The following is a 13,463-nucleotide window of genomic DNA, read 5'->3' on the forward strand; positions in this document are numbered from 1 at the left end:
AAGCAGCAGAAGTATTGGCTTCCTCCTCCTCCATTCCGTCAGCCTTATCAGCAGAAGAGCAAAGGTGGGAGTGGATCTTCCCACCCACCCAACCCTGGCTTTCAGAACAAGACTTCGTCTCAAGCTCCAAGATCAAGTGCTCCGTATCACCGTCCGCTTTCAGAGGTCACGTGCAACAAGTGCCAACAGAAGGGTCACTATGCCAACAAATGCTTCAATCAGAGGCGTCTCCCTCCTCCTCCTCCTGTGAGATCGGTAAGTACAGTTGTGGTCAAGCATAACCCCAAGCACGCCAAGGTCAGCTTGATGAATGCAGCTCAGGCAGAGGACTCGTCAGATGTCATCATGGGTAACCTTCCTATTAACGATGTTCCTGCAAAAGTACTTTTTGACACTGGTGCATTGCATTCTTTCTTGTCATTCCCATTTGCATCGAAGCACAATGTTGATACTGAGGTTATGCCCAAAGTCATGCAAGTTGTTTCTCCCGGCAAGCTTTTGACTTCTAGTTTGGTTGCTCCCAATGTCTATATCACGTTGGGCGACTACAAGTTTCTGTCCTCTCCAGTGGTTCTTGGAAACTCGGATATTGATCTTATTCTTGGAATGGATTGGCTTTCTAAGCACAAGCCTCATCTTGATTGTGCTGCCAGGCAGATTCAATTGACTCATTCGTCTGAGGATGTAATTGTCTTTGCCGCTCGTGATGATAGAATCCGTCTGTTTTCTCTCAATGAGAAGGGTGAACTGGATGCCATCTCTCAAATTCCAATCGTTTGCGAATACCAAGACGTCTTTCCAGAAGAGCTTCCAGGAATGCCTCCGCACCGGCCAGTTGAATTCGTCATCGATCTTGAGCCTGGCACGGAACCTGTTTGCAAACGTCCTTACAAGCTTGGACCTGAGGAGTTGAAGGAGTTGAAGAAGCAACTCGATATTCAAGAGCGAATGGGTGTCACCCGACCTAGTTCTTCTCCGTGGGGTTGTGGAGTTCTTTTTGTGAAGAAGAAGGATGGAACGGACCGACTTTGTGTTGACTACCGTCCATTGAACAAGAAGACTATAAAGAACAAGTACCCACTTCCCAACATCAACGAGCTGTTTGAACAACTCAAAGGTGCTCAAGTATTCTCCAAGCTTGATCTCCGTATGGGCTATCACCAGATTCGAATCCGTGAGCAAGATATCCCCAAGACGGCTTTCAGAACAAGCTATGGTTCATATGAATACACTGTCATGTCTTTTGGCCTCGTTAACGCTCCTCCGACTTTCTCTCGCATGATGAACTTCATCTTCAACCCCTACACAAATGACTTCGTCTTGGTCTACCTCGATGACATTCTGGTCTTTTCCAAGAACAAGGAAGATCATGCCAAGCACTTGCGTTTGGTGCTCGATAAGCTCAGAGAACATCAGTTCTATGCCAAGTTCTCAAAGTGCGAGTTTTGGCTCGATGAGGTTCTCTATCTTGGGCATATCATCTCTGCCAAGGGCATAGCGGTGAATCCTGAGAAGGTGTCTGCAATTGTGAATTGGGAACCACCTTAGAACGTGAAGCAACTCTGCAGCTTCCTTGGTCTCGCAAGCTATTGTCGAAGGTTCGTTGAGAACTTTTCAAAGATCGCGAAGCCTCTTTCAAACCTTCTCCAGAAACATGTCAAGTACGTTTGGTCTCCTGAATGTGACATCGCTTTCAACACCCTGAAAGAGAAATTAGTCACTGCTCCAGTTCTGACTCCTCCTGATGAATCCAAACCGTTCGAGGTCTTCTGTGATGCCTCTCTTCAAGGTCTTGGTGCAGTGTTGATGCAAGAGAAGAAAGTTGTGGCCTATACTTCTCGCCAGTTGAAGCCCAAGGAGAAGAACTACCCCACTCATGACCTCGAGTTGGCGGCAGTTGTGCATGCTCTTTTGACTTGGAGACATCTCTTATTGGGAAGAAAAGTGGACATCTTCACTGACCACAAGAGTCTCAAGTACATCTTCACACAGCCTAATCTCAACCTCAGGCAGACTCGTTGGGTCGAAATGATTCAAGAGTATAATCCGAGTATCGAATATACTCCAGGTAAGGCCAATGTGATTGCTGACGCATTGAGCAGGAAGGCTTACTGCAACAGTCTGATTCTCAAGCCCTACCAACCCGAGCTTTGTGAAGCTTTCCGCAAACTCAATCTGCAAGTTGTTCCTCAAGGTTTCCTCGCCAACCTTCAAGTCTCTCCTACTTTGGAAGATCAGATTCGCGAGGCTCAACTTCTTGATGCTATGGTGAAGAAGGTGAAGATTGGGATTGCCAAGAGTCAACCCAAGTACAAGTGCTATCGCCTTGATGACAAGGATACTCTCTTCTTCGAGGATCGCATTGTGGTGCCTAAAGGTGACCTCCGTAAAGTCATTATGAATGAGGCTCACAATTCTCTCCTCTCCACCATGGGAGTACGAAGATGTACCAGGACCTCAAGCAGGCTTATTGGTGGACTCGAATGAAGCGCGAGATTGCTCAGTTCGTGAATGAATGTGATGTCTGTAGAAGAGTGAAGGCAGAACACCAACGACCAGCTGGTCTCCTCCAACCTCTTGCCATTCCAGAGTGGAAGTTTGACCACATTGAGATGGGCTTCGTGACGGGATTTCCAAAGTCCAAGCGTGGCAATGATGCTATATTCGTTGTCATCCACAAACTCACTAAAGTGGCTCACTTTCTTCCTATCAAAGAGTCTATCACTATAGCTCAATTGGCGGAGCTTTATACCTCTCGGATTGTCTCTCTGCACGGCATTCCACAGTTGATCTCTTCAGACCGTGGCAGCATCTTTACCTCCAAGTTTTGGGATTCTTTTCAGAAGGCCATGGGCACCAACATCCGTTTCAGCACAGCTTTTCATCCTCAAACTAGCGGCCAAGTCGAGCGTGTCAATCAGATTCTCGAAGATATGCTCAGGGCTTGCGTTATCTCTTTCGGTATGAAGTGGGAGGATTGTCTTCCATATGCCGAGTTCTCCTACAACAACAGCTTTCAAGCGAGTTCGGGCAAGGCCCATTTGAAATTCTCTATGGCAGGAAGTGTCGTACTCCTCTTAACTGGTCGGAGACCGGTGAACGTCAACTTCTCGGAAATGACTTGATCATAGAGGCAGAGGAAATGTGCAAATTCATTCGTGATAACCTCAAAGCAGCGCAATCGCGCCAGAAGAGCTACTATGATAGTAAGCATCGTGATTTGGCTTTCGAGATCGGAGACCATGTTTACCTCCACGTCTCTCCAATGAAAGATACTCGTCGCTTCGGTATCAAAGGGAAGCTTGCCCCTAGATACGTGGGTCCTTTCAAGATCGTCAGCAAGAGAGGCGATCTCGCCTATCAACTCAAGCTTCCCTCCAACTTTGCAAATGTGCACGACGTGTTCCATGTCTCTCATCTCCGCAAGTGCTTCAAGACACCTGACCGCACCGTCAACTTCGAAGAAATTGATCTCCAAGAAGACCTCTCTTATCGTGAGCACCCCGTTGCTATTCTTGAAGAGACTGAGCGCAAGACTCGCAATAAGTCAAATTCCTCAAAGTCAAGTGGTCACACCATTCCGACCGTGAAGCCACCTGGGAACGCGAGGATCACCTCCGTTCTGAGTACCCGGTGTTTTTCCAGTCCTAGATCTCGGGACGAGATCCTTTCGTAGTGGTGGAGTGTTGTAACACCCTGGATGTAATTTACCTTATATGTATCCCAACTCTTGCCGTTTTCGGCCTAAGTTATTTTATTTTCCTCGGGTTCGGGTTTTGCCTCCGTGTGTTGTTGCCTTTGTCATGCATCTCATATCATGTCATCATGTGCATTGCATTCGCATACGTGTTCGTCTCATGCATCCGAGCATTTTCCCCGTTGTCCGTTTTGCATTCCGGCGCTCCTACCTCCTCCGGTGCCCCTTTCTACCTCTTTTCGTGTGTGGGGGTTAAACATTTCTGTATTGGACCGAGACTTGCCAAGCGGCCTTGGTTTACTACCGGTAGACCGCCTATCAAGTTTCGTGCCATTTGAACTTCGTTTGATACTCCAACAGCTAACCGAGGGACCGAGAAAGCCTCGTTTGTGTTGCAGCCCAACACCCATCCAATTTGGCCCAAAACCCACTAAACCCTCTCCATCACCTAGAGCGTTCGATCACGATCGCGTGGCCGAAAACCGCACTCCATTTGGAGCTTCCTAGCTCCCTCTATGCCTATAAATAGATCCCCTTCCGAAATCACAGGTCTTCTTCCCCCGAAACCCTAGAAATCCACCTCGCGCCGCGTCGGACGCACCGCCGCCGCCGTTCGCACCCGACCAGGGCGTGACACGTGTCCCCGCCAGATCCACCGCCGCCACCGGCCCGCTCGGCCCGGGGAGAGCCCTCCCAGCCCGGTCTCCTTCCACTGCCCGCACCGACCAGGCGAGCCGCCCGCGCCGCCCTTCTTCCCCGACGCCGTCGCCTGTGCCGCCCCACCACCTCGCCGTTGTTGCGCCGGCCGCCGCGCCCTCCATTGCCGGCCGCCGCGTCCTCCTCGCCGCCCTCCTTCTCCGATGACGCCGCGGCATCCCGAGGCGGCAGAGAGGCCGCGCCGCCGCCCCCTCCCGCCGGATCCGGCTGCCCCCTCGCCGGATCGACGCTCCTTCCTCGCCAGAGCGGAAGTTCCTCGCCGGAGTTCTCGGGTCGCACGCCGCTGCTACAGTACCTCGGAGGAACCCTAGATCTAAGTTTTGAACTCGGTTGACTTTCCCTCTCTCCTTTATTTTTTTAGCAATCTTCATCATGTCGTAACTCCGCATCCGTAACTCCGATTTGCGCGTGTAGCATATCAAAATGTTCGCCTCAGAGAGTACATCATTTCATCTCATTACATCATTTTCATTTGAGCTCATCTTGATGCCCGAAATGCTGTTGGAAGAGGGCTATGTGATAAACTTGTCAGATATGTTTCATCAGATAGCTATTTGTCATTTTTGCCATGATTAATGTGTGCATGATATGCTCCTGAGCTCTACATGAGTTTTGTTATATGCCATGCCATCTTTACAGAGGTGCTTACCATATATTTTTGTGATATGTGTGGTGACTAGCACAAGCTTGCAAAGTAGTGCAATCGGTAATGCTGATTTCAGGGACATAGAATTTCACTAAGTCCTTGTCCTGATTTCGTCGTTATGCCATATGTTCTTGTTGTTTCCTAGTGATCCATGCCTCTTTTGAGGATGATCAGTAAGGATGATTTGTTAACATTATGGTGCTCTATCCATCCCTGTCTTTGTTTGCATTTATGGAGCATCCTAGCTTGAGTCAATCGAGCTCTACTTTTGCTATTTCGTGAATTCTGGCAGATTGTTTGACTTGTTAGCGATTTTGCCGAGGATGTTGCTATTGATCCGTGCATGCTATGTTGTTGTTCTTGCCATGTCTAGCTTCTATGCCATGTATTCTTGATGGTTGTATGCTTAGTTTGTCATGCCATGCTCTGTAGTGAGTGCATCGAGCTCGTAAACATGCCTACTCGTTAACAGATTTGCATGCTCCAGTTTTTCACTAAGTCTGTAATCTGATTATGTTTTTTGCCATGTTCACATGCTTGCAATTGTATTTTCTGATCCCTTTTGGCTCAAGGTCACTAAGGGACTTTTGTTAAGTGCTTTGAGTAGCTTCATGCCATGTCTTTGTTTGCCATGTTAATTTCCTGTAGCATGTAGTTTTCATGCTCCAAAGTGTGCTTCCTGATGTTAAAGTCTAGACTAGTGTTAATTTCACTAAGTCTGAAACCTGTTAACGTTTGCATTTTTGCCATGCTTGTTTGAACCTATTAATGGATGAATTAGCCGTAGCTCAGTGTTCATATTTTGTCAAGCATCATGAATGGATCCCTGCCATGTATTTTTTTGTCATGTTTGAGTGCTTTAGCATAATTATCTTGATGCTTTTAGATGGCTACTTGCTGATTATCGCAGACCGGTGCCATATTTGTTTTGCTTGCCATTTCTAAACCGTGCATCCGATTCCGGTGATCTTTATATCGTTTTCAACCGAAATTGCCTCACCTTTCCACTGGCACTCTTGGATTTCCAAGTTGAGGCCAGGTTCAATCATTCCTTGTCAAATCTTGCATATGCATCACATATCGCATCCCACATAGCATATCATGTTTGCATCATGTTGTTCGAGCATTGCACGTGGTTGATTGTGTTCCTTTTGCTTGTTTGTCTTGTTTTGGTAGAGCCGGGAGACGAGTTCGCTAACGAGGAGCCCGTTGAGTTTTCTTACGAGGATCAAGTCAACTCTGACAACTTTGCAGGCAAGATGATCATACCCTCGAAATCACTTCTATCTTTGCTTGCTAGATGCTCGCTCTTTTGCTATGTCTATGCTAAGATGCCTACCAATTGCTTACCATGCCTCCCAAATTGCCATGTCAAACCTCTAACCCACCATGTCCTAGCAAACCGTTGATTGGCTATGTTACCGCTTTGCTCAGCCCCTCTTATAGCGTTGCTAGTTGCAGGTGAAGATTGGAGATCGTTCCTTGTTGGAACATTGTTTATTGTTGGGATATCACTATATTATCTTGTTATCTTAATGCACCTATATAGTTGGTAAAGGGTGGAAGGCTCGGCCTTATGCCTAGTGTTTTGTTCCACTCTTGCCTCCCTAGTTTCCATCATATCGGTGTTATGTTCCCGGATTTTGCGTTCCTTACACGGTTGGGTTATAATGAGAACCCCTTGACAGTTCGCCTTGAATAAAACTCTTCCAGCAATGCCCAACCTTGGTTTTACCATTTGCCACCTAGCCTCTTTTTCCCTTGGGTTTCCGGAGCCCAAGGGTCATCTTTATTTAAACCCCCTGGGCCAGTGCTCCTCTGAGTGTTGGTCCGACCGAGTAGACTACGGGGCCACCTCGGGGCAACTTGAGGGTTGGTTTTACTCATAGGATGTCTCATCTGAGTGTGCCCTGAGAACGAGATATGTGCAGCTCCTATCGGGATTTGTCGGCACATTCGGGCGGTGTTGCTGGTTTTGTTTTACCATTGTCGAGGATGTCTTGTAACCGGGATGCCGAGTCTGATCGGGTCTTCCCGCTAGAAGGAATATCCTTCGTTGACCGTGAGAGCTTGTGATGGGCTAAGTTGGGACTCCCCTGCAGGGATTTGAACTTTCGAAAGTCGTGCCCGCGGTTATGGGCAGATGGGAATTTGTTAATGTCCGGTTGTAGATAACATGAAACTTAACTTAATTAAAATGAATCAACCGCGTGTGTAACCGTGATGGTCTCTTCTCGACGGAGTCCGAGAAGTGAACACGGTGTTGGAGTAATGCTTGACGTAGGTTGTTCTAGGATCACTTCTTGATCATAGTTCTTCGTCCGTGCTTTGCCTTCTCTTCTCGCTCTCTTTTGCGAATAGGTTAGCCACCATATATGCTAGTCGCTTTCTGCAGCTCCACATATTACCTTGCCTTACCTATAAGCTTAAATAGTCTTGATCGCGAGGGTGCGAGATTGTTGATTCCCCGTGACTCAGAGATTACTTCCAAACCAGATGCAGGGACCGATGATACCGCTCCAGACGATGCGCTTGAGCTCAAGTGGGAGTTCGATGAAGACTCACGTCGTTACTATGTGTCTTTCCCAGATGATCAGTAGTGGTGCCCAGTTGGGGCGATCGGGGACCGTGTCGCATGTTGGGGTTGATCTTTTATTTTGGTACCGTAGTCGGACCATGAGTGTATTGGATGATTGTAATGTTATTCATGTATTTGTGTGACGTGGCGAGTGTAAGCCAACTATGTATCCTTTCCCCTTTTTATATATATTTACATGGGTTGTTGTGAAGATTACCTTACTTGCGACATTGCTTTCAATGCAGTTATGCCTCTAAGTCGTGCTTCGACACGTAGAAGATATAGTCGCATCGAGGGCGTTACAACCATAACCCTAGCCATAAATGCATCATAAATACATCATAAATGCACACAACAAGATCAACACCTAGGTTTGCAACCAATTGACCAAATGCACACAAAAACAAAGATCTCAACCAATCAAAAGGAGGGGGAATGGGGGAGGTACCTTGGGTGATGAAAATGCTCCGGATCCACCGGTAAAATGTCAAGAAAATGGAGTGGATCTAGGGGGGTTTGTGAGTGGGAGAGGGGGGAGAGGAGCTGAGCACGGGGAAGAGGGTGAGTGGGGAAGAAGAGTGGTGGTGGGGCCCACAAACCAGCCCCTCCCCACCTTATCCACCACATAGGACCCTACCGCCAGTGGGTCTGGCTGTAGGCTTCAGTACCCTACCGCCGGATCCCCTGGCGGTAGGCCCTTTTCCACGTCAGCCAGCTCAGACGGCCGTCAGTTGCCATGAAAGGTCCTACCGCCAGAGAGGATGGCGGTAGGACGTTCACACCTACCGCCAGCCTCCCTGGCGGTAGGCAAAAGGGTCAAATCCCGAAATAAATTGAAACAGGGGTTAGATCCTGAATTTCTTAACAAAAAGGGTCAAAACACGAAATTTAGCTGCCAGGAGGTGCTGCGGCAGCCCGAGACGAGAAAGATGACGTCGCCGACCTAAAATCACTGCACCAAATCAAGAAGATGGAGGACTAGCAATGGCCAGGAGGTGCTGCGCCAGCGCTCGCACGGAGGGACCGTTTCCTGCCTTTTCTACGACCTCGCCCAAGCACTGCTGACAAAACAACCTCCAGGTCGGCAAAACCAGTGTCCCAAACCACTTACCAGGGGCTTTTGTCTGGTTTTTGAAAGTAAGCCATTTTAGAGTTCAGGGGGGTGATGTGGCCGAAACCTGAAAGTTTAGGAGGGTATATACATTTAACTCCAAGGAAACACACAGAGAGTCAGAGACCGGCCAAGAAAACGGGGGAACCTTCCAAAAGGTTCCCAAAACGGGTGAGGCCTTTCAAATGGTTTTCTCAACTCTTAAATTTCATGGAGGACCAAAACACAATTTAAAGTTCAAGCGTTGTACTCAAACAGCACAGCCACCATTGCACCAATACACAGTACATTAGCAGTAAGCAGGCTAGGCAACCACTAGCAGCAAATCACCAAGACACAGCAGCAACCAGCAAGCTCACGGTCGGTAGCCCAGCACCCAGCAGCAGCAAGTCACTTCCATACGGACCACACACCAAGTAGACTAGCACCTCGCATCAGCTACCAACGAAGCCACAAGCCAAGAATCTTACGAAGGAAGAGCAGCAATCAACCAAGCCATAGTCAGTACTGCCAAAGAAGAAACACACAACATGAGTAGGGTAACATACATTGAATGATTCCTGCAATTCATTGACACAATCAGAGTGCATCACAGGTGATGGTTGTTAAAGAAACACATTCGTTAAATCCAAAGTAATCAAAAGAAGTCCATCCTATCAAAACAACATAAGCAGAACAAACATTAACCACAGCAACTGGCAAATTCTTACCTTGTTCCTAACGGGCACTCGATGACAAATAAGCTGACTGAACATATCTATTATGTTTCTGGTACAATGGGAGAGAGATGCATATTTTTTTGTGATATGTGGTCCTAAGCTATTAGCAAACAGAACATGACAGAAAAGGCACAAGGCAATAAATCCTAAATCCGCATTGGATATTAATAATTCTTACCGTGCCATCTGAATATTTTGCAGGCTACTGCCCCTAGCAGTGACCAAATATCTGATTCTCCCGTGGAGAGCAGGTCCATACTGAAAGCTTCATATCCCACTCTGCAGCTAAAGAGGCAGCCAAAGAGGTAGGATAGTCAATCACTGTAACAGCTTCAGTTGACAAGTTAACGGCGAGAACCCTCGAATGGCAGCCCATGAGACAACAATCTTGGACGTAAATGGTGTTGGGCTGCCTGCCGGCGTGACGTTCAACTGCTGGCAGCACAATGGCCTGGTTCGGGCCAAGGAAAACTGAATGTGGACCCAACGACTCCGAAGGGATGAGGCGGTAACTGTTCTCATCATTGACCAGCTCAAAGAGGCGGACACGCACTGGTGTATCTCCTTCTTGAACTGTACCAGCATATTTATCAAAGAGAAGGCAGAGGTACAACCTCCCCTCGCAGACAAAGATGTGCCTGTGGTTTTCCTCCCATGGTACCAGAGAGTTGTGTACTGGTGGTATTTGAACCATAATCAATGCCTCCAAGTCTTGAACTGGCCTGCCAACCTCATCAAGCACAATGAATCCCTGCTCTACAACGACGCCCATGAGCACATTGGGTAAGAAGGCAACAGATGATGCCCCAAAGGGCTCATACCCGATGCACGGGAACCACTAATTCCCAGCTTCAATGTCATTCCAATCGATAGCATCATTCAAAAGATGGGGCTGATCAATCTGATGAACCCATGAAATCACAAGGTGATCATGGAGAGCAGCAGCTCTAAAGAAAATACCCCTCGGTATCATTTCCGCTGCATAGGGTGGAAGCGGCATCCTTTCACCACAATGAATGCAGTGTAAGAATATTATTCTCTCATATGGTTCACCATGTACCATCGCAATCAAACCTTGAGCAGAACCCCAACAAGCTGTCCCTACCGGCGGAAGGATGGGATCAAAGGACCTCGCAAGCATTGGTACCATGGCAGCAGCAGCAGCTGGAGCCTCCGGAAGCTGAAGAAGATGAACTTGATCAAGGTGTGTAGGGTTTGCACAGGAGATGACAAGATAAGGCCCCAGTCTACTTTCAAGAAAGTTTCTCCATGCCTTGCAAACCAGCCGCATCCTCTCTAGCTGGTAGGGGGGCCTAACAAGGTCAGCAATAACCAACAGGATATCATTAGGTACATCCAATATGGATGAGGGCACTAATGGGGATGCCAATTGAATCAGCCTGCACATGTAATCATCTGTAGATAAGGCACCAACTTGCGTCCAAAATTGAGCATCTTGACATGCCTCCTTCTGTAGCACCTCCTCAGTCTGAACAAGCAAGTCTTCACTGACCCTATTCAAATCCCTAAGCTGCATTTCGGCTTCCAGGCCAGAAGGACTACCCCTTATCTGTACAGCCTCACCACCTGCTTTCAGATCTACAGATAAGCTGACATTGCCTTCCAGTGATGGAAGAACACCAGATGGATCCATTTCCTTTAGCCTAACTCCAGAGATCTCACTAGACTGCTGGAGCTTCTCTGCATCGCACATGCTGCCTTCAGGCACAAGTGGTGAAAACGGCCTCTGTTCGCTAGCACCTAGAGCTACAGCCAGAGAAGTGGATTTGACAAGACAAGCTGCAGGGAGAGCTCCCAAAGAACCCACATCTGGAATCTGCAACAGATTCATACTATTGTTCTCCTTCATGGCCCTCTCCAAGTTGGTTTTCATGTTACTCTCCAGCTTATACACAGAATGCAAAAGTGGGGCAGCAACTCCCTTAGCTGTTTTCTTGGCATCAGCCAAGGCGTTCATTCCAATCTGTAGGCGCACAATTTCTTCAGAAATTTCCTCTGCCTGATGCAGATCCAGTGAACACCTATAGCATGCATCTGCATGGAATTGAGCAGCCTTCATCTGGATATGAGAAATCCATGTCTTGTCAAAGTGCTGACTAAGAGGAGGTGCACATAGAGCTCGGTAAGCTTCTTCATAGAATATGCCCACCTGAAAACACAATAACCAAATGAAGCAGATGACACATTTGACCTCGAAGTCACACGATTGCTAAGAAATGTAATTAATGAACAAATGCATTTAGCTAACTGTAAAAGCAGCAATCATGTCAGTTTAGCAAAATAAGCAAATCTAGCAGGACTAATCGCTACTGCAAATATGAGGCAGAGGATAACTAAATTTCTTAATCACCATACAAGTTATCAGGTTCATCATAATATCACAATAAACATACTACGTTGACTTGGTGTTCAGCATAGCAACACCCAATATTTTTAAATTTTAACACTTCATTAGACAAATTCCCCAAAATACAGCATGCTATTTCAAATTCACTTATAGCTTATGGTGTCCTGTGCAAGAACTATTCAGAATAATTGAAACATATAACATTTCACATTTCTACAGTAAACAATAACACATCACAAGACCATGTGCTATATAATTTCACAATGTGCAAGTCATATCATGAGTTTCAGAGGAAGGTAGATCGTTCTTTCACAGTTTCAGTCACATAAATAATTTGTGATTCATATCATGAGTTTGAAAGAAAATAGATAATTGTTTCTGCCCTTTCAATCATTGCTGGCAATCACGTTGAAAGAACAATTCCTAAACTACAACATCAACACTTGCAAATTACCTAAACTACAGAGTGCTTTTCAGATTCACTTATGGCTGGTAATCACGCTGTCATCATGCAGAAGAGTGCAAAACAACCTAAACTCCCTATCATGCTATTTCTAATTAGACACATGAATAAAGTGAGACAATTAATGAGACACAAGTAGCTACGTACCTGGCGGGCCACCTTGGAGCATAGCTCGGGCGGTTTCCCCCCAGCTATGAACTTCTCCAGCAAGCACTCTTGCGCCTGCCCCAGCATGAGCTTCTCCAACATGCCCGTGCACTCGGGCGTCACATCGACGGTGATGGCCCCGGCGGCGACGGCCTTAGCAGCGAGCCCACTCTCCGCGAACGCTCCCGCGGCGCTCTCGAACGCGCCGCACGCGCTCTTGATCCCGATGTCGGTGTTGAGATCTGCAGCGAGCGCGATCTGCGAGTAGACGGCGCCGAGGTTGAAGAGCACGGCGGCCCTCTCGAGATGAACAGAGTGCAGGCACACCTTCTGGTTCATGTTGAAGGCGTCGTGCCAGGTGAAGGAGAAGGTCCGGACGTGCTCGCGGTCGGGGGAGATGAGGAAGCGAGATGCCACGACGGCGAGCGCGCGGGCGTACGCCAGGAGCGCGTCGCGGCGCTGGTCGAGGGAGAGCGGGCCCGGGAGGGAGGGGCTCTCGACCGCTGCGGCGCGGAGGTCGCGCACGGCGCGGAGGTCGTCGTCGGCGGTGGCCGCGTCGCGCTCCGCGTGGGCACGTAAAGGTCGACGACGGCGGTGGCCTTCTCGTGGATCGACAGCAAGGTCGCCATGGCGTGTGTGTGTGTGTGTGTGTGTGTGTGTGTGTGTGTGTGTGTTTGCGCGTGGGTATTTTGTTTGAGCTCTGTGTGAGGGGAGGGCCGGAGGGGAAAGGGGCGTGGGGACTGGGGCGGCGCTAGCGGGCGTGCAGGCGGACGCTGCTGGTTGCAGGCGTGGCCAAATGGGCCGGGCAGGCACGGTAGGCTTAGTACACGGGGCGTGCCGGGCCGTCACACGTGCTGATGGCACTATTAATAATAGTGCCGGGCCGATGGCACTATTATTAAACGGGCCGGCCCATCGGCACGTTTAGCCATCAGCTCACCTATTATTCAGCCTATTGGTGCTTCTGGGAACTTTTTAACACTGAATTTTGTCTTTTTAACTCTGGACCACCGGCAT

The 13,463-nt window shown here is 48.2% G+C and overlaps 1 protein-coding gene across 1 annotated transcript; it reads right to left on the minus strand.

The window, feature by feature from the left end:
* Nucleotides 1–8,921: 8,921 nt before the first annotated feature.
* On the minus strand, nt 8,922–13,463 carry LOC125532850 (vacuolar-sorting protein BRO1-like). Its single transcript, XM_048696738.1, has 4 exons — nt 13,448–13,463; nt 12,447–13,309; nt 9,647–11,638; nt 8,922–9,256 (listed from the first exon to the last, which is right to left on the minus strand). The coding sequence occupies exons 1-3, from the start codon at nt 13,461–13,463 to the stop codon at nt 10,307–10,309; spliced, it is 2,211 nt and encodes a 736-aa protein (XP_048552695.1). The 3' UTR covers nt 8,922–9,256; nt 9,647–10,306.

Source organism: Triticum urartu, chromosome 1 (assembly GCF_003073215.2).
Source record: "Triticum urartu cultivar G1812 chromosome 1, Tu2.1, whole genome shotgun sequence".
NCBI classification, from domain to species: Eukaryota; Viridiplantae; Streptophyta; class Magnoliopsida; order Poales; family Poaceae; genus Triticum; species Triticum urartu.

Excerpts from the sequence above, each read along its gene's own strand:
- LOC125532850 (XM_048696738.1), bottom strand. Across the intron at positions 11,639-12,446 it reads GCTCCAAGGTGGCCCGCCAG|GTGGGCATATTCTATGAAGA; the intron begins GTACGTAGCTAC and ends TTGTGTTTTCAG.